Source organism: Macaca nemestrina, chromosome 6 (genome assembly GCF_043159975.1).
Source record: "Macaca nemestrina isolate mMacNem1 chromosome 6, mMacNem.hap1, whole genome shotgun sequence".
NCBI classification, from domain to species: Eukaryota; Metazoa; Chordata; class Mammalia; order Primates; family Cercopithecidae; genus Macaca; species Macaca nemestrina.
This window is the reverse complement of record NC_092130.1, coordinates 172,173,955-172,199,102: the sequence shown is the minus strand read 5'-3', so window position 1 is coordinate 172,199,102 and position 25,148 is coordinate 172,173,955. Positions and strand designations below refer to the sequence as shown.

At 39.4% G+C, this 25,148-nt stretch overlaps 1 protein-coding gene across 6 annotated transcripts in view; it reads right to left on the bottom strand.

Moving 5' to 3' along the window:
- Window positions 1–25,148, bottom strand: part of LOC105489489 (semaphorin 5A) — a 512,498-nt gene that overhangs the window by 23,583 nt on the left and 463,767 nt on the right. For all 6 annotated transcript variants that reach the window (XM_011754315.3, XM_011754312.3, XM_011754314.2 and 3 more), the window contains 2 exons: window positions 6,341–6,566; window positions 1,215–1,433 (listed from right to left, as the gene is read on the bottom strand). In XM_011754315.3, the coding sequence (XP_011752617.2) occupies window positions 1,215–1,433; window positions 6,341–6,566 (445 nt within the window). The remainder of the gene's footprint in view (window positions 1–1,214; window positions 1,434–6,340; window positions 6,567–25,148) is intronic.

Here is a 25,148-nt window from a genome sequence, read left to right as displayed (position 1 = left end):
CTGGGTGGGGGCTCTTTCGGCTCATTTTCATGACTCTGTGCTTGCTTGGGAATTCAGTGGAAAGAAAAGCCAGGCCTCAGGAAGAAGACCAAGACAAACAGCTCCGCTAGGCCCACAGGAGAGAAGAGTTTGCATCTTTGGAGGACTTAATTAATGAGGTAGAACCTTTGTGACAGAAGACATGGGGATCAAGAACTGACTTGGCAGGCCCAGGGTCCAGGGGTTACACCTTTGATACCCGTGACCCTGGATGACCATGTGATGGTACATGGAGGCCATATGGGGGAGGGCTGGGTCCATCAGTGGCCTGGGAAGGGATCAGCCTCCAGAAGGAGCTGATGGTCGCTCCAAAGACCCTGGATATTTCAGACCACATTAGAAAGGCAGGCTTTTCCATCAGACACAACAACTAGAGTCCATATCCTTTGAGTAGCTCATGGGAAAGTTTTAATTCCTTTTACAATCAGAAGAAAAAAACATGAACACAATCTAGCCTAGATGGTATTTGTCTTTCCCCAATGCATTAGGGAGTGGGGAACCCCTGCAGACAAATGTGCCCAGGGCCCAGGGACGGCCCACTGTGACCCGGCCTATCAGATCTTTCAATACAGACAACTAAAGCTGCATGCCTGTCTGAAAGGAGGGCTGAGAGAAGGGTCTTAATATTGCTTGGAATGATTTAGGATTTGGTTTCAGGTCTGCTGGAGAGAAGAGGTTTCTTTTTCTTTCCTTTTCCCACTCTGGGCTAATCCAGCAGGTGATGACATCACACAAGACATTTTTTTATTTGTTTGTTTGTTGATTTACTTTTGAGACAGGGTCTCGCTCTGTTACCCAGGGTGGAGTGCAGTGGCCTGATCATGGCTCACTGCAGTCTTGATCTCCTGGACTCCAGAAATCCTCCCAACTCAGCCTCCAGAATAACTGGGACTACAGGCGTGCACTGTCATACTTGGCTAATTTTTGTATTTTTCATAGGGATGGGGTCTGGCTGTATTGCCCAGGCTTGAGCTCTTAGGCTCAAGTGATTCCCCCTCTTTGGCCTCACAAAGTGCTCGGATTACCAGCATGAGCAACCACGTGTAGCCAAGACATTTATTAAGAACACAGATCTCAAACATAAAGCCAGGATGCTGTGTGAGGCCTGGTAAATAAGAAGATTCACCAAGACCCTTGAGTTTTCAGATGTTTTGTTGATTACATAATCCACTTACCTGGGCAGGGCAAAATGTTGCATTCCTGATATTCTAGAGATGGGCCGAGGCAAGGCATTCCCCCATACTTGGGTTCGGGGTTGTTGCAAACACGCTTCCGGTTCCGAATGCCCCTGCTGCAGTCACGGCTGCACTGTGACCACGACGTCCAGGCTGACCAAGCCCCGTTGACCGTGTGGGCAGAGTATCTGCCAGCACGCAGGAAATCCCCAGAAAGCCCTGCCAAGGAAACAGGTGAAGTGTGATTCCGTTACAAGTTTCAGAGGAACCACAGTCCATGCTGACTTTCACTCTGTAGCGGCTGTCTGCCTTATGTCTAGAACTACCCTCTCACATTCCGTTGAGCTCTTTTTACACTTCAGCAGCCAAAAATCAGACAGCCTCTTGTATCTCAAGCTTCTTTTCTGCAGTTACTATGAAATAAGGCTGAAATCAAGAACTCCATTTGTGAATGTGGTGAAGCCTTTACACCGTAAATAATAGATTCTATATAGGTAGTTCATTTACTTTTTGAAGAAACTTCTTACAAAGAAAATACAACTTTCTCACTTCCCTTGGGAATTCTACAACAAACTGCCCTCAGACACAATGGGTAGAGCCTGCCCTGAAGGACCTCCATCTGGAGGAAGGGAAACATAATTCAGACATTTTCGAAACCTATTCTTTCAGCTGTTAACCTTTCAAAGGTGAATTAATGCTGGTGAAAGGGGCCAAGTCAACTGCTCCTGGATCACAGGCCAGAGAAACTCCTGTCTGCTCCGTAGAATTCATGCCCTAGAACTGAACACCGCACTGAGTGACTGCCAAATGTTTCTATGAAGTTTAGAGCACACCGCCTAACAAAAGGTGTTTCCCAAGGAGCCAAGAAAGGCAGCAGCAGCAGCAGGTGGGCTGTGGGGTGAGTGGAGAGTTGCTGTGGCAGGAATCACAGCCAACAGGCTTTGAGGACATATTGTGGGTGATGGGTACAGTGAACACTTTCACTTGTCAAGTCATATAATTAGCTATGGTCAAAATTCATGTGTGTTTTTATGAAAATGTCTTCCCACTCACAATACTAAAAAATATTCAATAATCTTCTCAAATGTAGGCAATGTGACACCAGCTTTAACAACTCTAAAAGTAGGCAGTGAAGTTCCGGGTAAGTGTGCTCAGAAGACAAGAGTGCCAACAACTCTCGGCGTTGTTAAGCAACTCTGTTATTTACTTTAAAAATCTGTTTCTGAAAGGACGGCAGGATACTCTTCAGAGAAATTGAATTAGAAGTGTCTTTCTGTGATAAACTAGTATTCTGTGGTGAATCAATAAAGAAAATGCACAAATCCAACCTAATTTTATGTGGTCAGAGGAAAATGAGTCCCATTTTGTGTTTTCAAGATACCAATACCAAAATGTGAGACCATAATGAGAACTCAAAGCCATTAAGACACAGGAGGATTAAACTCTGTGCACACGTATGTTTATGGTGGCACTATTCACAATACCAAACACTTGACACCAACCCAAATATCCATCAGTGATAGACAGGATAGAGAAAATGTGGCACATATACACCATGGAATACTATGCAGTCATAAAAAAGGATGAGTTCAGCTGGGCGTGGTGGCTCATGCCCATAATCCCAGCACTTTGGGAGGCCAAGGCAGGTGGATCACAAGATCAGGAGATTGAGACCACGGTGAAACCCTGTCTCTACTGAAAATACAAAAAATTAGCCGGGCACAGTGGGGCACTTATAGTCCCAGCTACTCGGGAGGCTGAGGCAGGCGAATGGCGTGAACCCAGGAGGTAGAGCTTGCAGTGAGCTGAGATCGTGCCACTGCACTCCAGCCTTGCTGACAGAGTGAGACTCCATCTCAAAAAAAAAAAAAGGATGACTTCATGTCCTTTGCAGGGACATGGTTAATCTGGAAACCATTATTCTCAGCAAACTAACAAAGGAACAGAAAACCAAACACCGCATGCTCTCACTCATAAGTGGAAATTGAACAATGAGAACACATGGACACATGGAGGGAACATCACACACCAGGGCCTGTTGAGGGGTGGGTAGCTAGGGGAGGGATAGCATTAGGAGAAATACCTAATATAGATGATGGGTTGATGGGTGCAGCAAACCACCATGGCACGTGTATACCTATGTAACAAACCTGCACGCTCTGCACATGTATCCCAGAACTTAAAGTATAATAAACAAAATGTACTGAAGTCAGATACAAAATAATATATTAACATTAATTGTATATTTTACATAAATCTAGCCATATATTTAAGTAACCCAATGTTGAACTTTTTTTAAAGGGAGTAGTAAAAATCAGCTTAATTTCTCAAACTTCAAGTGTTTAACACTTATCAAAAGTACTTTTAAATTCCAAGTTTTCATATGTTAAATTTCAAACCTCAAATTAAAATAAAACTGTTGTTTAAATGGAAAAAAAGACAAGTCCATGATCTACTTTTGAAGGAAATATAGACTATCTTTTATAAATGTGTATTCAAATTTTCCTTAGTTAATATTATGAACATTTAAAACAAATATTAGCTCTGGTTGTATATGTATCCGAAAATGGGAGGAATAAAATGTGTAAGTTCAGAAAAGAGACTGAAGATGCACAGAGAAACACCATCATTCATTTTCTACTTTTTCTTTGTTATCATAAGAAATACAGTTCACAGCCCGTTTTGAAATAAGAGAATAAGTGACAAATTAGAGATAGTGTTGCCAGATTGAGCAAATAAAATACAGGAAACTCAGTTAAATGTGACTTTCAAAAAAATAAATAACATTTTATGATAAGTATTTCCCAAATATTAGATGGGACACATCTATATACTTAAATAATTGGGCTGGGTGCACTGTCTAACACCTGTAATCCCAGCACTTTGGGAGACCAAGGCAGGCAGATCACTTGAGCCTAGGAGTTCAAGACTAGCCTGGGCAACTTGGAGAAAATCCATCTCTACAAAAAATAAAAAATTAGCTGGGTATGGTGATGCACACCTATAGTTCCAGTTACTCAGGAGGCTGAGATAGGAGGATTGATTGAACCCTGAGATTGAACCATGATTACACCACTGTACTCCAGCCTGGGAAACAGAGGGAGACCCTGTCTCAACAAACAAACAAATAAAAACCAAAAAATTGCATGGGTCTTAGTCATTTAAAAAGTTATGTGGGATATACTTATCCTGAAAAAGATTCATGGGATATACTTATACTAGAAAAAACTTCTGAAAGATAGCTGCAACCTGCATTTAAATTTTGTGCTTTATCTCACCACCCTAGGTGGAGTTCACAAGATCATCATTTATAAAATGTACATCTTTAAGTCCTCAGTTATCCTTCTCTTGGTATTTCATCATATACCTTCTCTTCTAAATACAGCAAGAGTTTACAAAATTAAAAAGAATGACTATTATTTTGTTACTCATTTTTTCAGCTGGGTGGTATTTGTTCAAGTTATATGTTTATTCACATCAAACACTGTATGAAAGCAGACTCTTTTTATTCGCTTCAAGAAACAAGGAGCTTGTGTAATCACTGAACTACAGTGAGCAGTGGTGTGAGGAGAAGAGAGAGTTAATGTCAGTGAGAACAATAGGATGAGGAAGCAGGCTTGTAAAGCAAGTGGCTCCTGCTGCACCTGCTGGGCCTCCAGGCATCCAGGCTGTTCACTGGCTCCCAGGAGAAGTCATGGTGATCTGTGACAAGAGAGCAGCTGGTGGCCGTCACGCAGAGTCACGCTGTCTCAGAGCCTTCCTTGTAGCAACACCAAGTAGATCCACCAAACCTCCATGAATTTATCCCACAATAAATTCTGTCCAATATGGCAACACATCAGCTTGGTGGCACTTGTCTAGGCTATTCACTCTGGGTATAAGACCCCTTCTCTATAAATGGTGCCTGTCCTTTCATGTTGGGAGAATAAGGTAGAATCACCAGTGCAAAGATGCTAAGGCATATCTAAAAATGGCCTCAAGATATAACAATCACTGTTCTCATCAAACTGTGTATCAAGGACCCATCTATGAGTATCTATTTCCTTTTCTCTTGGTATCTTTTCTTTTGGAAGAGATTTTGCCCAATTAGAGGAGACTGAAAAACAGAAATGAAGAACAAAGCAAAGCATCAAGCTCTTAAGGGCCACCAGGCTCAATTCCTTTTTCTGCAGTTGAGACAGCTGAGCTCTAGGGAGAGAAAGTGAATTGCCCCAGGTAAAAGGACCACTTGGTGTCAGGGCCAGGCAGAGGCCAGATCTGGTTTCTGCCTCAGGACTTTCTCCATGCTATTACTATGGCATTCAAGGGATTTACTCAAGTATGAGGAGCAAAGTGATTTCAAAGACTAGTCTAGTATCCTCACACACTGTGCTTTTTAAAAACAGAAAAGTCCTTTTATAGGTACAAAGAGAAATGCACTTCCATTGCCCTTGTGAAGTTTCGGGATAAATAAAGAAAACTTTCTTTCAGCTTACATTTTAGTGCCAGAAGATGTATGAAAGATCACTGATGCTTCCCCAGTACATTTTCTGATACTAAATAAATCTCACACAAATGATTCTGGGTCTATAATAAATATAATGTTACTGGGGGTCTGATTTCATAGTATCACTTCAATATCTAACTCCTTACAGTAAGGCTCTTTTCTTTCAATTTGTCCTACAGTCAGTTGTGCTGTACAGGGATCATTGTTTTCAAGGCTGCTAAGCCATAAATAACCAAAAAGAGGCCGGGCGCGGTGGCTCACACCTATAATCCCAGCACTTTGGGAGGCTGAGGCGGGCGGATCACGAGGTCAGGAGATTGAGACCATCCTGGCTAACACGGTGAAACCCCATCTCTACTAAAAATACAAAAAAAAAAAAAAATTAGCCGTGCGTGGTGGCGGGTGCCTGTAGTCCCAGCTATTTGGGAGGCTGAGGCAGGAGAATGGCGTGAACCCGGGAGGCGGAGCTTGCAGTGAGCCGAGATCACACCACTGCACTCCAGCCTGGGCGACAGAGCCAGACTCCATCTCAAAAAAAAAAAAAAAAAAAAAAAAAGTCCTACTGCTGTTTATGACCTTAGAGATAAGATCAAAGGCCCTTCCATGGAAGTGGGTCAGTCCCCACGGAATCACTGCTCACCGTCTGTGGAGCAGCCACTGGTGCCGTCGCTAGAACAGTACCGCATTTCGATTCTCTGTCTTCCCACTTCCAGCAAATTCGGATCGGGCAGGCGGGCTTTGCACGTGTATCGGAATCGCTGCTCGTAGTGGCCGCCGTTGTCAGAGATGTTGACAGGCGTCCAGGGTGTCCAGGGTGTGGTCTTCTTCAGCTCAGGACACGGGTTGGTGTTGCAAGGCTGGTACTCCTGGGGAGAACGTGCAGGCGAGCATTACCATACAGGGTGAACAGAGCAACCTCACCAAAGGCTCCTTTCCTTTAGGGAAAGATAGGCGTCTCTAAAACACCAGCTCCTAAGACACAGCTACTCTACCAAACTAAAAACACATTTGTGTTAAATTAGGCATTCAAAAGAATGCTCAGTGTTCAAGACATCTCCAAAAGGAATCCGCAGTCTCTCCTGTGTAAACAATGGGAATGAGACAACAAACTTAATTGCTTGTGGGAAAAAACCCCAGCGATCCCATAAAAATCATCTTCCTTTCACTTAATGACTAGCTGAAAGTACCCATTATTCTGATGTTAAGTTTAGCATTTTCTTGAAAAGATTGATCTGTAAACCTCGTAATATGCAGTTTGAGATTAACGGATGTCTTAAGACCTGGGATCACAGATGTGAGGTGTTAGAGTGGTAGGGGAGCCACAAGATAAAATGATGCAAGAGACTTTTTTACGTATAAGAAGGTTTCCCATCATCTCACAGCTGACACCTTCAAAGCCCTTCTCAGCATCTCCTCAGAGTACACTGAAATGTAAGTTCTGTTCCCTCCCTCCCAGGTACCTCCCTTGGAACCACAGGTAGGAAGGTCCTGGGTAGATGAGCACACAGTGGCTTTGGAGGTCTGGCAGGTGGAGATGATGAAAATCTGCCTGGAGCACCTACTGATTTATTTGACAAGCGTTCTACATACAATTGCTGCAAACACAGAGCCCAGTAGGAGGGATACAGGAGTCGACTTTGGATGCAGTGTGACATAATTTCTCCATTTTACAGCAACGGGTTTCACTGGAGGGGAAACCTTACATGTAATACACCTAGTGATGGCCACAGGAGTAAAGATTTTTAACAATATTTTATTAATAAAATAAGAATTAAATCACTCATTAAGCTTTATCATAAAATAAGAAAATCGCTCTATCATTTCTCCACCTCTTTCAGTTGCATATTTTGATACTTATCACCATACACCTAAACTTGACTTTGGGTTCTTTTGGTAAAACCTTTGAATCTACAAATTCCTTCGGTTTTAGAATTATTATTATTATTATTATTATTATTATTATTATTATTATTTGAGACAGAGTCTCGCTCTGTCGCCCAGGCTGGAGCACAGTGGCACGATCTTGGCTCACTGCAAGCTGCGCCTCCCCAGTTCACGCCATTCTCCTGCCTCAGCCTCCCGAGTAGCTGGGACTACAGGCGCTCGCCACCTCGCCCAGCTAATTTATTGTAGTTTTAGTAGAGATGGGGTTTCACCGTGTTAGCCAGGATGGTCTCAATCTCCTGACCTCGTGATCTGCCCGCCTTGGCCTCCCAAGGTGCAGGGATTACAGGCGTGAACAGAAATATTCTTGATTACTTCATTTCATGCTCCCCCTCCCTTTTCTTGCTGCATCTCTTATCTTTTGGATGTAAACTCATTTATCCATTTTTACATTTCTCATCTTTTATCTCATAGTTTCCATATCTTCATCTTTTGCTCTAGTTTCTGGAAGATTTCCTCAACCTTATCTTCCAAAATGATGATTGAAATATTCATCTTATCTACTACATTTTAAATTTCCAAAAGCCCTTTTGTGTCTATTTTTTGGTTCTTGATTATTCCCTTTTATTGTATCCTGTTCTTATTTTTTTGGTCACACTACTTTCTCCAATTCGAGTACATTGATGATTTGAATACACTGAGTACACTGATGAATTATTTCAAGGTTGTAGTCTCTCTCTATAGCTTCTGTATCTTCTAGTTGCTGAATTCCCTTTGCTTTTTTGGATCGCTATCTTTCTTGTTAGATTGTTTCTTCTGTGATCTGAACATTCTTTGTTTTCTGCTTTGAATTAGAGTGGAGGGCTAAAAAGTTTAACTGGAAGGTCTAAGGACAGAGAAGTCTATAGACCTGGTCAGATCTGGTTAAGCATCTTTAACCAGAATTTAAGAATCTTTGTCAGAATCTTAAACCTTTCCTGCTGGACTCTTCAGAGACCCCTGAGAAGACTGCTCCAGTGTCTTGCCTGTCTGGATGCTGGAGACTGAGCCATGGAGGATCTGGGAGCCAAGTGCAGGAAGAGGGCTGAATTCTCAGTGTCCAGTAGACAGTCATTTATCTTACTCTGCGTTTCTCGGTTCTGAAGCACCCAGTTAACTGAGCTCAGTGCTCAGAGGTCCAGAGACGCTCTGTTTTCCTCTCCAGAAAATAAGCTTCCTAGCATCTGCCGGACAGAGCAGGTCTAGTCCCCTTGGTGGAGTAGGAGAGAGATATGGAGGTCTGACAACTTCTTAAATAGAAGTCAGCCAATGTTACTTTGCCACTGACAAAGAAAACGGGGCTGCTGATTCCTGAGCTCTCTGAGGGGTCTCTGGTGTGCATTGAGATGATTCTTTTCATGTATGTGCTGGAGGTCCCCAAGATCCCTCCAGTTTCTATGATTAGATAGCAGGATCCATAGGACTCTGTATGCAGCAGTGTTCTCAGCTATAATTTATTACAGTAAGAGAATACAAAGCAAAATCGGGAAAGAGGAAATGCACATGGGGTAGAAGTCTAGACAAAGCCAGGTGGCACAACCAAGAGACCTCTCTCGGTGGAGTCACAAAGGATGTACTCAGGTCCCCCAGCAGCTAGTTCTGATGATGTACAGGGAAGATGGTCTACTGGGGAAGCTCACTGGAGACCTGGTACTCAGGGCTTTCACTGGGGTCTGGTTGCAGAAGCATCCTTGCTTTGCATTTACCAAAAGTCCAGATTCCCCCAAGGAAGCTTTCAGTATACACCACATTGTTTGTACAGACAATTTAAGCACAGAGAGCCACTCTTGCCATCTGGGAATGGTAGAAACCTTCCTGAAATCCAGATTCCCAGATGCCAGTCAATAGCTAGCCTTGCGAGCAGGCCATTCTAAGAATCACAGAACTGGGCAGCATTGTCTTCCACACAGTTCTCCTCTGCTACACTTGAATTCATGCTTCTTCAATGTATTTCCAGATTCTACTTTTTAAAATCAACATGGTTCTTTCTCTTTTATTCTGACTTTGTGCATTTATGCCTTGAAAAATCAACCCCTCTAATACTGTATTAGTATGTTTCCAGTAGGATAGAAAGCAACTTGTGTCTCCACGCCACCAACTTTACCTGGGAACCTAATACGATCTTTATTTTGTACTGTTTTAAATACTCTATCTTTTTTTACTTACAATGCATTTATTTTTTATTTTATTTATGGCAGATAACACTCAGGATTTTTGTGACATCATAGGCTTTTAACAGAAAATATGTAAAGCGATCATTGCTGTTTCTTTGATTTAATACTCTCCAGGCATTCCTCCCAGCCTACGCCATCTCCACATCAACAAATACTAGAAAGATAGATGACTTCATTTTCTTGTGTTTATAGCATCTTTTATTATGGCATCTTTTGAATGCTGCCTCTTAAATGAAAAAGCCCCAATGAATGCCATAAACCCAATCATGTAAAAAGCCAGGCACAACACGTGTGTGATCTCTTTCACTTGGAATGAAAACCACATGACAGGAAAGCAATAAACCCTTGTCTTGGACCCTCTGTGCCTCTGGTATGGGGATGCTCTCACCTCTGGATTGAAAATGCCACATGCCACTGCCCTTCCCTCCCTCACTCTGAGCCAGCCTGGCCAGGTAAGCATCCCAGAGCTCCTTGCTGAAATGGGCTCAAAACACATGCAGCTTGGCCATGCGCGGTGGCTCACGTCTGTAATCCCAGCACTTTGGGAAGCCAAAGTGGGCGGATCACCTGAGGTCAGGAGTTCGAGACCAGCCTGGCCAACATGGTGAAACTCCATCTCTACTAAAAACACAAAAATTAGCTGGGCGTGGTGGCGGGTGCCTGTAGTCCCAGCTACTCGGGAGGCTGTGGCAGGAGAATTGCTCGAACCTGGGAGGCGGAGCTTGCAGTGAGCCGACATTGTGCCACTGCACTCCAGCCTGGGCAACAGAGCAAGACTCCATCTCAAAGAAACACACAAACATCATGTGCCATTTACGGACCTCTGTGTGAAGAGTGCTGGTCTTGAGTCTTCACAAATGCAGCATTACCTATAAATTAGTAAAATCTTACATCTTCATAAACAGATTTAAAGGATTCCACCAATAATTCTTAGATTTCCCACACTGCAAGCTTCGTTCTTTCTACGGAGATGAAGTTTAATTTTTGAAATGAATGTGTTTGGAAGCTGGCTCAAGTGTCTGCATTGGCATCTGTGTGTTGGTCCCAGAGGTGGGCACAGCTCACAGCTAAGAAAGATCAGTTTAGTCTCTTTAGATCTAAGCCTCCAACAACAGTCTGTTCATATGTTCTTATTTTCTCATGGTTCAAAGCTTAACGTGAGACTCAGAATTTCTCCTTTCAAGTGCTTTTTGAGATTTAATTATGATACATTCGCTTGAAGTATCAAATTATGAAATGGTGAGAAATAGTATGGCCAATTTGTTTTATCTTAATGAGCAAAATCATGAAGTGATTTAATTCTATTGTGATCACTTATATGGCTTAACTGAATATGTATGTTACAATTTACTAGAAAACCGCTGCTGCAACTATCCAAATGTAGATGGAACTTTAACAACACTGCACTTAATACTAAAGAGATAACTGATTTTAAAAAGGATTTCAGGAAGCTAACTATTATGATTTGGCATATAAGGTTATTAATATTCTGGTGGAAAACATGAGATAAGAATGTTTACTAAAGCAATTGTAAATAATTCCTCCAAATATATTCCCCATGTATTATGTATTCCAGTCAACAGTGATGAAAGCACTCATTTAAACATTTAATCCTGCAACGTGGGAGCCACTCTGCTGGTTCTCCCTTATTTCTATGCCAAGTTCTACAGTCATGGCTTCCTGTGTTCCCTCTGTCCTCTCCATCCTAATGGCCTCCTCTACTTCAGGCCCCCATCACCATAGACCTGATTTACAGAATGCAAGTTTGTAGTTCCCTAAAGCTTAAGTGCCTATTTATAATTCTGCATCCACTAATAGACTGCAAATTTGTCAAAAGCAAGAGCTTTGTCATGTTTATTTTATATTAGCAATCTTGAACATAGTAACACTTTTTCGTAAGTGGATAAATCATATTGATTAACAGATAAGCCTATTGAGATGAAATTTGCATACATTTGGGGAACAGATTTAGATAGTTAAGTGGAACCTCCTGTTTTGCTGTTTATTTTTCCTTTGAGAAAATTAACATATCTTGTATTTCATACACTGAAAGTAACGTAGAGAGATGGAGACAATCCAAGCAGAATTTTGATACCACATGCTCAGAGTGAAGCACAAAAATTACCCTTAAAGTCATCTCATCTATAGCTGAATATGTAAACTAAATTTATTCTCATATGGAATACTTATGGTTTCCATATGCATTTATCAAGTTCTCTTTCAGTAACTAAGCTTGGCCTGCTGAGACTGAAAGCAATTCACATAAGATAAATAACAAAGTAATTGAATTGTGCTTGCAAAGAGCCACAATATGCAAGCATCTACATGGAAGTAGAACCATGCTCCCAGGAGCCGGTGGCAAACAGAACAAAGACTGACCGGAAGTTCTGGAAATTAGTTTAGTTGTACCCAGTAAGGAAGGTGTATAAAGGAAGGTGGTGGATTCAAAATTATATAGTCACAGAGTGTCTTCTGCTTCCCACCAATATGGAGTAACAGAAACTGGATCAACCCTTTTACCCAAATAACACAAATTTATATTAAATAATGGTTCTTAAGGTACTGGACTTCAGGCAATAAAGGTCAGTGATCACTGAGTAATAGGAGACATATTAGGGGAGACCCACAATTGCCACAGCCTACAGGCTTGAGAAGGTTCCCGGGCCACGGCATGGGGAGCAGAAACCTAGGCACAGGCTAGAGACTGAGGAGACAGGTTTGAGAACTGGAGAATGCCAAAGTGGCTGAAATTATTGGAAAGGAGAAAGTTGCACAAAGTGATCACGTCAGTGATGTGCAAAAATCACCCATCAAGATTTCAACTGAGTACAAATCAGGTAACAGGGGTTTTGGCTTAAAAAATCAGCGTGTTCATGTGAAGAAACTACACAGGAGTAGGGAAAGATCCGCCTGAAATGATCAGTGGGAACAGTGTGTGTTACCCACACAACACCAGGAACAGTTCTCGCTTCAAAGAGCAAAAGTAAGAGACCTCATATCATTGGTTGGATACCAAAAGGGGCCTTGCTTCCGCAGTGGGGAAAAATTACTGCAGACTAAGCGTGGCTTTGATCCCAAGTAACTAGGACTAAACGCAAGCACCGAAACCATCAAACTGGTTTTACATAATTTAATTATGTCCCCAAAGAGAACCCTAGCATATTTTTAGGACAACAGACGTGTCTACCAGTTTAAATTCACAATGTCTTGCATCCAATCTAAAATTACCACGTATGGAAAGAGGCCAAAAACACAACCTGTAATGAAGAGAAAAATCAGTCAATTGAAACTGATGCAGATATGACACAGATGACAGAATGTGTAGTCAACAGCATCAAAACAGTAATTATAACTGCATCCCATATGTTCAAGGAAGACATCAAAGATATAAGAAAGAAATAACTTGCAACATACCAGCTGTAACATACAAAACATTTGCAGATAATTGCAAATGAGACAGTATCTCCAAAGTCATTCTATGAAGCCAACTTTGATATCAAAACCAGACAAAGACAGAAGGAAAGAAAACTACAGGGGAGTATCCCTTATGAATGTAGATGTTAACATTCTTAAAAAGACTTTAATACATCAAACCAAAAAATATACCAAAAGGTTAATACCTCATGGTCAAATGGCTAGTATGTCATCAATGAAAGACTGGGTTATCATCTGAAATTCAATTAATGTAATTCATCATATGAACTGTGTAGAAGTAAACTTGTATAATAATCTCAATAGATGCAAAAATTGTTGGATAAAAATCAAAATTAATTCCTTATTACAACTCTCAGTCAACTTGGAACACAAATGAATTTCCTAAAGTTCATGAAGGACAGCTATTAAAAACCTACAGACTGCATCACACTTAATGGTTAAAGCCCATGTGCTTTCCTCCTTAAGATGAGAAACAAGGCAAGGATGTCTGGCCTTATCACTTCTATTCAAGATTAAACTGGAAGTTCTAGCCAGTATAATCAGGAAAGAAAAAGAAACAAAAGTCATTCATATTAAAAGTAAGAAGTAATTATATTTTTACTCACGAACAATATGATTGTCTATGTAGAAAATGTTATGGAGTCTACAAAAAAAAAGCTACTAGAAGTAATAAGTTAATTTATTAAGGCTGCAGAACACAAGATCAATGTAAATATAAAATATTATTTCATTCCTATGCACCAGCAACAAGCTACCAGAAATTAAAATTTTAAAAGAACACTACTTACAGTAGCATCAAAACATAACATACTTAAGATTAAATCTCAAATAAATAGGTGCATGACTTTTATAATGAAAGGAAATGGAATCACTACAATCCTAATTATACTTCCAGGAGGCATTTTTGGTAGAAATTAACAAGCTAATTCTAAATTTCATATGGAATACAAAGTATCTAGAATAGTCAAAATATTTTGGCAAGGAAGAACGAAGTAGGAAGACTTATACTTTCTAACTTCAGGATTCATTATAAAGGTACAATAATCAAGATGTTGCAGTGTAAGCATCAAGATAGAAAGACTGAGCAAAAGAACAGAATGCAAAATCTAGGAACAGACCCACCTGTTTATGGCTTATTGATTTGTTTTATAAATGTGCAAAGGCAATTCAATGGAGAAAGCGTAGTCTCTTCTGAAAACGATGTTGGAATAATTGAATATCCGTATGTGAAAAGATGAATTTGGATCAATAACTTGTTCCATCTATGATAATTGACATAAATGGATCATAGTTCAATATCTAAAACCAAAGAACTCCTAGAAGCAAACACATGAGAACACCTCTGTGGGGTCACAGGTTAAGCAAAAATTTTCTAAATAAAATACCAAAAGCATCATCCATAAAATAAAAAAACCAATTAAAATAAATTAAAATCAGAAGCTTCTGTCCTTTAAGGATCACTGTTAAGAAAATTAATGGTGAACTATATAGTCTGAGAGAAAGCATTTGCAAATCATATATCTGATAAAAAGACTTGCATTCGTTATGTATTTTAAAAGTTAAAACTAGAGTATAAAAACTAATAGAAAAACTGCTGAAAGATATGTATAGGCATTTCAACAAAGATATGTGATCGCAAAACAAGCATATGTAAACTTAGAAAAAGGTAAATTGAAACCACAAGTAAACCACTACACATGTATTAGAATGACTAAAATTCAAACAACGACGGGGGGAAAAAAAAAAGCCCCCAAACCCCAAATCCTGTGACAGTACCAGATGCTGATGAGGACACAATGCTTTATATTTACTCAGCCATCCCAAATAAACATCCAGTGCATGTATTTGGATGTGGCTCATAGAAGGGAAAAAGACTTGATATTCAGAATGCTACAAGACAAATTCAGTGTATGCTAGTTACTCTGAAGATAGGTTGGTGATTTCGAGATTTTAGATATTCCTGGTTTCTTTCCACTACTCTTAAGAGTCATAAAAACACAATAAAATACAATAGAAATGTTTTGAAAAAAATGTGAAACGAACATTATAACCAAAAAAGTTGAGTATTTCTATGTAGAAATTAATCCACAATCCCACTGTTCTATGCAGTAACTCCATTTCTGCAGGTTTGCTCTAACTCATACACTCCTGATAGCATTGTAAATGGCACAAAACTGTTTGATAACTGTTTGATACTTTCCTAAGAAGTCAAACGTATACATCGCACATAGCCTACCCATTCCATTCCTCTATATTTACCCAAGAGAAAATAAAACACATGCCCATACAAACACTTGTACATGAATGTTCACAAAAGCTTTATTTGTAATAGTCAAAAAACTGGAGACAACTCATACGGCCATCAGCAGGTGGACAGCTAAACGAAGAATCTTATGGAATATTACTCAGCAATTAAAAGAAATGAACTCTTGATATACAGAACAACAAAACATCTGAAAATAATCATACACATAAAAAAGCCAGCAAAAAAAAAAAAAAAAAAAAAGGAGTGACACTGTAGAATTCTATTCATATAACGTTAGGGAATATGAAAACTAACGCACAGAGACAGAAAGCAATCGGTGCTTATCTGAGACTAGGGAGTACTGGGAGGCGTATCAGGGAGGTGTTGCAAAAGGAAATCAGGAAACTTGGGTTGATGGACATGTTCACTACCTTTATTGTGTTAATGGTTTTATGAATGTACAAATACCTTAAAATTGATCAAATTTTTATCATTGTAAACATGTAGTGCATTGTATGCAAACCATACTTCAATAAAGGTACAAAACTGTATGGTCTCAGAAAAACAAGCCTCTCTCTAATACATGGTGTCTTCTTTGCTCATTTAGAAATTATATCTTGAGGCCGGGCGTGGTGGCTCATGCCTGTAATCCCAGCACTTTGGGAGGCTGAGGCGGGTGGATCATGAGGTCAAGAGATCAAGACCATCCTGGTCAACATGATGAAACCCCGTCTCCACTAAAACTACAAAAATTAGCCGGGCGTGGTGGCAGGCGCCTGTAGTCTTAGCTACTCAGGAGCCTGAGGCAGGAGAATTGCTTGAACCTGGGAGGTGGAGGCCTCAGTGAGCCGAGATCGCGCCACTGCACTCCAACCTGGTGATAGAGCAAGACTTCATCTCAAAAAAAAAAAAAAAACCATGTCATTTGCATTTGCAGCAACACGAATGGAGCTGAAGGTCACTGTCTTTAGTGAGATAAGTCAGGCCCCAAAACACAAATATCACATGTTCTCACTTATATGCAGGAGCCAATAAAAAGTTGATTACATGGAGGTAGAGAAATACAGTAAATAGAGTTTAAGAAAGGTAAGTGGAAAAGAGAGAGGAGGACGAAAGAGAAGTGGATTAAAAAGTAAAAACACGCAGCTGGATAGAAGGAGTAGATTCAGTATTTGATAGCAGAGTACAGTAAGTATAATTAAGCAGAAATGCATTGTACTTGGGTGGTGGACACCCTAAATACCCTGACTTGATCACACACACACACATTATACACATGTAACAATATTTCACTTGTATACCACAAATTTGTACAAATAAAAAATGGTATCCCAAACAACTGTGAGTTTGTACATACCTGCATATATTAAAATTATAGTAATTTTTCTCATGGCATTTATGTTTGGTTACTTAGGACTGAAAATGACCAGTATTTGTAGATAAACGCTTCATAAATATAAAGCGTGCACCATCCATTCCATTTTTACATTCCACCATATGTGTCCAAAAAATGACGCTATTTTCTACCACATAGCCAGCCAGTACATTGACTATGCATTATGATGTGTGTTTGTGTGTGTGTGTGTGTGTGTGTGTGTGTGTAGCCTGTGCATGTTCCTCATTGTTTTAAAATCACTTATTTCCCTTCTAATCAGTTTCTTTGGCAACAGTTCATTTTCCTGCTGGCATGGTCCTTTGAACATGAGGGAATTATCATACAATCACCTTCCATGGGATTTGGAGAAGTGTGCGAGTCACAGGGTAACTTAGGAGAACTTGACTTCCAGGACTGTTTCTTACTTCCTCACCATCCAACCCTCTAAAAACACATTTAAATGCTTGTAGGACCTCCCACCAAATGCCATATAAGAGGACAGACAAGCTGATCTCCTAACACCAAAATGCCTTTGCAATCCACAACCTTGCTTTAGATTTACTCAACCATCCCAAATAAACACCCAGGGCATGTATTTGGATGTGGGTCATAGAAGGGGAAAAGAGGCGATATTCAAAATGCCAAAAGACAAACTCAGTATATTCTAGTTACTCTGGAGACAGGTTAACGATTTAGAGATTTTCAATATTCCTGGTTTCTTTCCACTACTCTTACTAGTCATAAAAGCACAATAAAATACAATAGCAATGTTTTGAAAAAATGTGAAAACAATATTGTAACCAAAAAGTGAGCATTTCTAAAGTAGCAAATCATCCACAATCCCACTATTCTATGCAGTAACTGAATTTCTGCAGGTTTGCTCTAAGTAGCTACGGTCCTCTCTAAATACCTTATCATGCATCATGAACGTTTACTATGCCACTTGTTTGCAAGGGGGTTTCCCAAGCCTGTGAGCTTCTCTAGGGCAAAGCCTGGGATGGATGCGACTTCATGTCTCATCTGAGTAACGCACCCTCACTGGCTCCAAGTAGGGAGCAACTGAGCCAAAATCTCAAGGGCTTTTCAATGGACGGGTTAACTTTCAACCTGTAGCCAACCTGGGTTCTTCTAAGTGCAGAAAAGCAAACACATACTCCTCTGCTTTCTTGCTCAAAAATGATGTATGTATGTGCACACACACATATATGTGTGTGTGTATACAAAAATGGAACTGGCTTTCCTCCTTACACATTATTTTAGGCATTCCTTTTTATAACAGTCTAAAGCTCAGGAGAATAAGAAAATCAGTGCTGCCACTGGAAGTCTTCTTTATTACAGAGGCTGTGATTTGTGGGCACTTTTGCTTCCATAAACTTACATCTGAAATGATAAGATCCATCTATTTATTTTATTGTCTCACTGTAATGTCTTTAAATTCTCACTCTCTGAGAGCAAAAGCCAGGAATTCAAATATCTTTCTCCTAGCAAGTATCTTGCAATGAGAGGAGTAAGTACTTTTAGATAGAAGTAAATACCCATCCTTTGGGAAAAGTGTCCTTCTCAAGCTAACAATTGAAATGGGTGACCTTGAGCAGAGACATCCACCTTTTACTTCTATGCTTCCGTTTTTAAGGGAAAATGTTTAAATATACTGTAAGTGCTTGAGAACATGAAGGTAATTTGTACAGATCTTAAGAGTTCTTATGAGGAACTTTGGAAGCATTCGAATACGTAACAAAAATCAAAGTGAGATTGTGTTATTTAAGATTAAGGCTTCAGCTGAACTGTCGTGAATTTGCTTTTACAATAATTCATGGGGACATTTACCCTAGATTATTTTAAGGACAAAAAAAAGTGGCAAATATTGGTCTGCCGTCTTACCAGAAAATTTCAGCTGGGTATGTATATACACACACACACACACACACACACACACACACACAGTCATACATATGCAACAATAAGAAAAACAAGATTTAGAAAAAAAAATTCTGCCTATAATAATAGGATATGTATGTGATGGTTACAGTCACATAAACATACTTGTATAGGGCCAACCTGGCTCCATTTTTTGGCAAGAAAATATAAAATAAAATTAGAATAATAGAGTACTTATGGCAGGCACAGGATAAAACCATACTCATGTCCTTGGTGAACCATCTCATTGATAAAAATATATATTGCATTAAAAACTCTTCATTCAGCAGCATAGGCCACTAATGGTAAATAGTTTGCAAAGACCTGATGATTAGTCTATGATGAATTAATATTTTCTGTTTAAATTGATATCTAACATTTTTAAGTTTTGAGATTCGAGAAATATAAAAAATATAAATATACAAACTATAAATATAAATAAAAATAAATGTGAATCGCATGGTTTAAATATATACCAACTTGCTTTTTACCTGAAAATTAAAGGCAAATAATTTAAATACCATTTTCCTCTCCTAGATCATTTGGATGCTATTAAAAATTTTTTGCTTTTTAAAACTAACACTCCTTAGCAAATGCAAAAGGACGGAAATCATAATAAACAGTCTCTCAGACCACAGTGCAATGAAATTAAAACTCAGGATTAAGAAACTCACTTAAAACCACACAACTACATGGAAACTGAACAACCTGCTCCTGAATGACTACTGGATAAATAACAAAATTAAGGCAGAAATAAATAAGTTACTTGAAACCAATGAGAACAAAGACACAATGTACCAGAATCTCTGGGACACAGCCAAAGCAGTATTTAGAGGGAAATTTATAGCAATAAATGCCCACAAGAGAATGTAGGAAAGATCTGAAATTGACACCCTAATGTTACAATTAAAAGAGCTAGAGAAGCAGCAGCAAACAAATTCAAAAGCTAGCAGACAACAAGAAATAACTAAGAAAGAGCTTCTGCACAGCAAAAGAAACTATCATCAGAGTGAACAGGCAACCTACAGAATGGGAGAAAATTTTTGCGGTCTATCCACCTGACAAAGGGCTAATATCCAGAACTTACAAAGAACTTAAACAAATTTACAAGAAAAAAGACAACCCCATCAAAAAGTGGGTGAAGGATATAAACAGACGCTTCTCAAAAGAAGACATTTATGCAGCCAACAAACATGAAAAAAAGCTCAACAGCACTGGTCATTAGAGAAATACAAATCAAAAACACAATGAGATACCATCTCACACCATTTAGAATGGTGATCATTAAAAAGTCAGGAAACAACAGATGTTAGAGAGGATGTGGAGAAATGGGAAGGTTTTTACACTATTGGTGGGAATATAAATTTGTTCACCCATTGTGGAAGACAGTGTAGCGATTCCTCAAGGATCTAGAACCAGAAATACCTTTTGACTCAGAAATCCCATTCTGGGTATATACCCAAAGGATTATAAATCATTCTACTATAAAGACACATGCACACGTATGTTTATTGCAGCACTGTTCACAATAGCAAAGACCTAGAACCAACCCAAATGTCCATCAATGATAGACTGGATAAAGAAAATGTGGCACATATACAACATGGAATACTATGCAGCCATAAAAACGGATGAGTTCATGTCCTTCGCAGAGACTTGGATGAAGCTGGAAACCGTCATTCTCAGCAAACTAACACAAGAACAGAAAACAAAACACCACATGTTCTCACTCATAAGTAGGAGTTGAACAGTGAGAACACATGGACACAGGGAGGGGAACATCACACAGCGGGGCCTGTCGGGGGTGGGGGTTGGGGAGGGATAGTATTAGGAGAAATACCTAATGTAAATGACAGGTTGATGGGTGCAGCAAACCACCATGGCACATGTATACCCATGTAACAAAACTGCATGTTCTTTACATGTATCCCAGAACTCTTAAAGTATAATTAAAAAAAAAAAAAACAAACAAAAAAAACTGAAGGAACTTAGGATGAAACAATTGTAGCATCTTCTTCTATTGTCTTACTCAATTGGTAAAACTCCTAAAGACCTCTCACAAAGACTCAGGGGTAACCATGTAGTTTGCACTACCCAGTCTTCTTGTTTTCATGAGGCATGTGGTATTGTGTGTCCTCAGGGTCCACAGGTGAACAGTCTTGCTTAGAGCCTTCAGAGCAGCTGGTCCATCTTCTTCCATCACCTGCACCCTGACTCCTTCATTGTGATGCAGCTCTGATCTGAGGAGCCCTCTGATAGGAAGCACCCACTCATACACCTGTGGTGGGGAGAATTCTAACAAACCCCAAGATTCCCACCACCTGGGTGTCACGCTCTGCATAATCTTTTCTCTCTTGGAGTGTTGGTGGGAAGATGATGGGATAGTCACCCTCTTAATCAGGTTACAATAATCCACCACCTCCTCGTACCTAGAAAGAGATTTTTTTTTTTTTTCTGGCTTTGAAGAAGGAAGCTGCCTTGTGGTGAGTGGGCCATATGGCTAGGACTAAGAGCAGCCTAGGAGCCGAGAACGCCACCCTCTAGCCTATAGCCAGTGGGAAACACAAGACCTCAGTCCTAAAACTGCAGGGAACTAAATTCTACAAATACCTAGCAAGCTTGAAACACTCAGCCACAGAAAGACTGCAGTTCTGGCCAACACCTCAGTTTCAGCCTGTGAGACATTGAGCTGAGGGCACAGTTTGAATTTTCCCAGACTTTGACGCATGGAATAATCAGATAATAAATACATGTAGTATTAAACCATTGAATTTGTGCTAATTTATTACAGAGTAATAAAACCCTAATATACATATGTATGTGTAGATATAGATATAGATATAGATATAGATATAGATATAGATATATATACATCCAGTTTCCCACTGGCAAGGAATTTTCCATATGGAACACTCATTATCATCTTGCTATGGTATTTCTACAGTGTTTTCTCGTGAAAAAGTTTCAGTTAAAAAACATGACCATTACTTGTTATTAATGGTACAAAGGCAATTTGAGGTGCTGATGAAAGTCCTGCAGGTTATCTAGCAAGGTGAGGTCAGTGGTTACAATTCATGTTATTTTAAGGTGCCTGATACTATTCAGAACTCACATTTCTGAATTTAACTTTCCAGAATAGTGACAAACTATGCATGTGTTGACAATTTGTACTTCAATTTTAACAATTCCATTAAAGCTCTGAATTTCAGTCCACTATTTTTGAGTGAAATGTGTTGAGTAAGTATCTTTGGCTTTAAGGGAATTCACAGAACTTAAAGTGGTGTTCTATTCCTTCCAGGGAAGAGTTTTTCCTAAAGGACGACTCCACAGGGTACTAATGAGTGCTACAGGAAAAGCATCTGTTGTCAAGAAAGACTGAGAAGTCTTGGGTTAAAGAAAGTTAAATGGGTTTCTCCAAATGAGTGATCAGAACTGCGCTTGGAGCCCTTTTACTCAGAGCTTCTTGCAAACGCTGCCAGGGAGAATGCTATCTGGAATCAAACAAATTCTCAAAAGATGTGAGAATTTTGTTGTTGTATGACAGATTCTACAATCGATTTACTGATTTAAAAACTGAAAATAAGGGTGTATCCCTACTGTTTTGAAACTGTATAGAAGTTACCTTTTTCTGCCCAATGTAAAAAGAATTCAAAAGATTGAGGATGGAGTCTTATGTTCATAAAATTCTTAGCCCATTGCTTCTGTATTGTAATGAGGAAAACCGTCTAAAATATCCACCTCCTTTAAGACTCTTTGTAGGTGACTGAGTTTCCAGTGACCACCTGAGACAGAGAGTTGATTCTTCATTAGTGTTGACGTCTTGAAAATGATTTTCATGTGTCTGTTGGCTGTATGAATGTCTTCTTTTGAGAAATGTCTGTTCATATCCTTTGCCCACTTTTTGATGGGGTTGTTTGTTTTTTTCTTGTAAATTTGTTGGAGTTCTTTGTAGGTTCTGGATATTAGCCCTTTGTCAGATGAGTAGATTGCAAAAATTTTCTCCCATTCTGTAGGTTGCCTGTTCACTCTGATGGTAGTTTCTTTTGCTGTGCAGAAGCTCTTTAGTTTAATGAGATCCCATTTGTCAATTTTGGCTTTTGCTGCCGTTGCTTTTGGTGTTTTAGACATGAAGTCTTTGCCCATGCCTATGTCCTGAATGGTACTACCTAGGTTTTCCTCTAGGATTTTTATGGTATTAGGTCTAACATTTAAGTCTCTAATCCATCTTGAATTAATTTTCGTATAAGGAGTAAGGAAAGGATCCAGTTTCAGCTTTCTACTTATGGCTAGCCAATTTTCCCAGCACCATTTATTAAATAGGGAATCCTTTCCCCATTTCTTGTTTCTCTCAGGTTTGTCAAAGATCAAATGGCTGTAGATGTGTGGTATTATTTCTGAGGACTCTGTTCTGTTCCATTGGTCTATATCTGTTTTGGTACCAGTACCATGCTGTTTTGGTTACTGTAGCCTTGTAGTATAGTTTGGGCCAACAGACACATGAAAAAATGCTCATCATCACTGGCCATCAGAGAAATGCAAATCAAAACCACAATGAGATACCATCTCACACCAGTTAGAATGGCAATAATTAAAAAGTCAGGAAACAACAGGTGCTGGAGAGGATGTGGAGAAATAGGAACACTTTTACACTGTTGGTGGGATTGTAAACTAGTTCAACCATTATGGAAAACAGTATGGCAATTCCTCAAGGATCTAGAACTAGATGTACCATATGACCCAGCCATCCCATTACTGGGTATATACCCAAAGGATTATAAATTATGCTGCTATAAAGACACATGCACACGTATGTTTATTGCAGCACTATTCACAATAGCAAAGACTTGGAATCAACCCAAATGTCCATCAGTGACAGATTGGATTAAGAAAACGTGGCACATATACACCATGGAATACTATGCAGCCATAAAAAAGGATGAGTTTGAGTCCTTTGTAGGGACTTGGATGCAGCTGGAATCCATCATTCTTAGCAAACTATCACAAGAACAGAAAACCAAACACCGCATGTTCTCACTCATAGGTGGGAACTGAACAATGAGATCACTCGGACTCAGGAAGGGGAACATCACACACCGGGGCCTATCATGGGGAGGGGGGAGGGGGGAGGGATTGCATTGGGAGTTATACCTGATGTAAATGATGAGTTGATGGGTGCAGCACAGCAACATGGCACAAGTATACATATGTAACAAACCTGCACGTTATGCACATGTACCCTACAACTTAAAGTATAATAATAATAAATTAATTAAAAAAAAAAAAAAAAAGAAAATGATTTTCTTCTCTGAGTTCACTCAGAAGTGGGCTAGTCAGCCTAAACTGTGATGCTCTGTGCTCACTCCCAAGTTCATTGCTCTGTGTTATAAGCAGGAGAGTTCACCAAGGTCTGCCCAGCGTTGTACTCCCTTCAGTCCTTAACCTAGTGCCTCCACTTTCTCATCTGTAAAATGGGATAGAAAGTCATCCACAATGCTAATTTAGAAGCATTAAGTGAGATAATGTGTTTACAGTGATTAGCATGGAGCCTGTTCTATAGGGCATCTTTACACAGAGCCCTGGAAGCAAAGATCAGATGCACATCACGAAAGCATCACGGATTCTCCAAAATGGCCACTGGAGAAATCATCCTCTCTCCTAGAAAATGCACATGGTCACAATATCCCATAATTATCCTACGAGGAATATCCACAGCAGGGTGCATTTATCTAACTGGTCAAAGAAGTTTAAATTTAACTTGCATCCAAGTTTCGAGGGGTATCATTTTACTCCATCTGTGCTCATCCAGCGGAAAATTATCTTCTAAATATGATGTTATCTGAGTTTACATGAAGCTGTCTTTTTATCAGTTCATATTCTATAAATAAGTAGTTAAGATTTACTGCTCTAAAAGATAGTAGTAGAAACATTTATTTAATCTAAAAATCTCACATCATGAATGATGTATTTGGAACATGCACAGCTATGGTCAACGTCCTTGTCACATTTCATTTAATTGTATGCAAATATTTGGAACTCTTGGGTGTTTTCCTGGCTCTCTATGCTGGGATTTCATCATTTAATGGATCTGGGAATTGGAAAATATGTATGTGTTATCAACATCACTTTCCTACAATTTAAATCACAAGGAACTGCATTTTGTTGTTCTTTTATTGGTCAATTTACTATGGGAAATTAATTGTGTTCCTCTTAAATTCAGATTTTAAATGACTTTTTAAAATAACTCAGGTAATTTAGTTAGATTCTTATTATGGCATTAATATTTCCTGCCAGAACTTATGGATAATGACCTACATACCATAATTTAAACATGTACATGTTTGAAACTAAAAGTCAAAGTAATGTTGCCTAAGACTTTCTA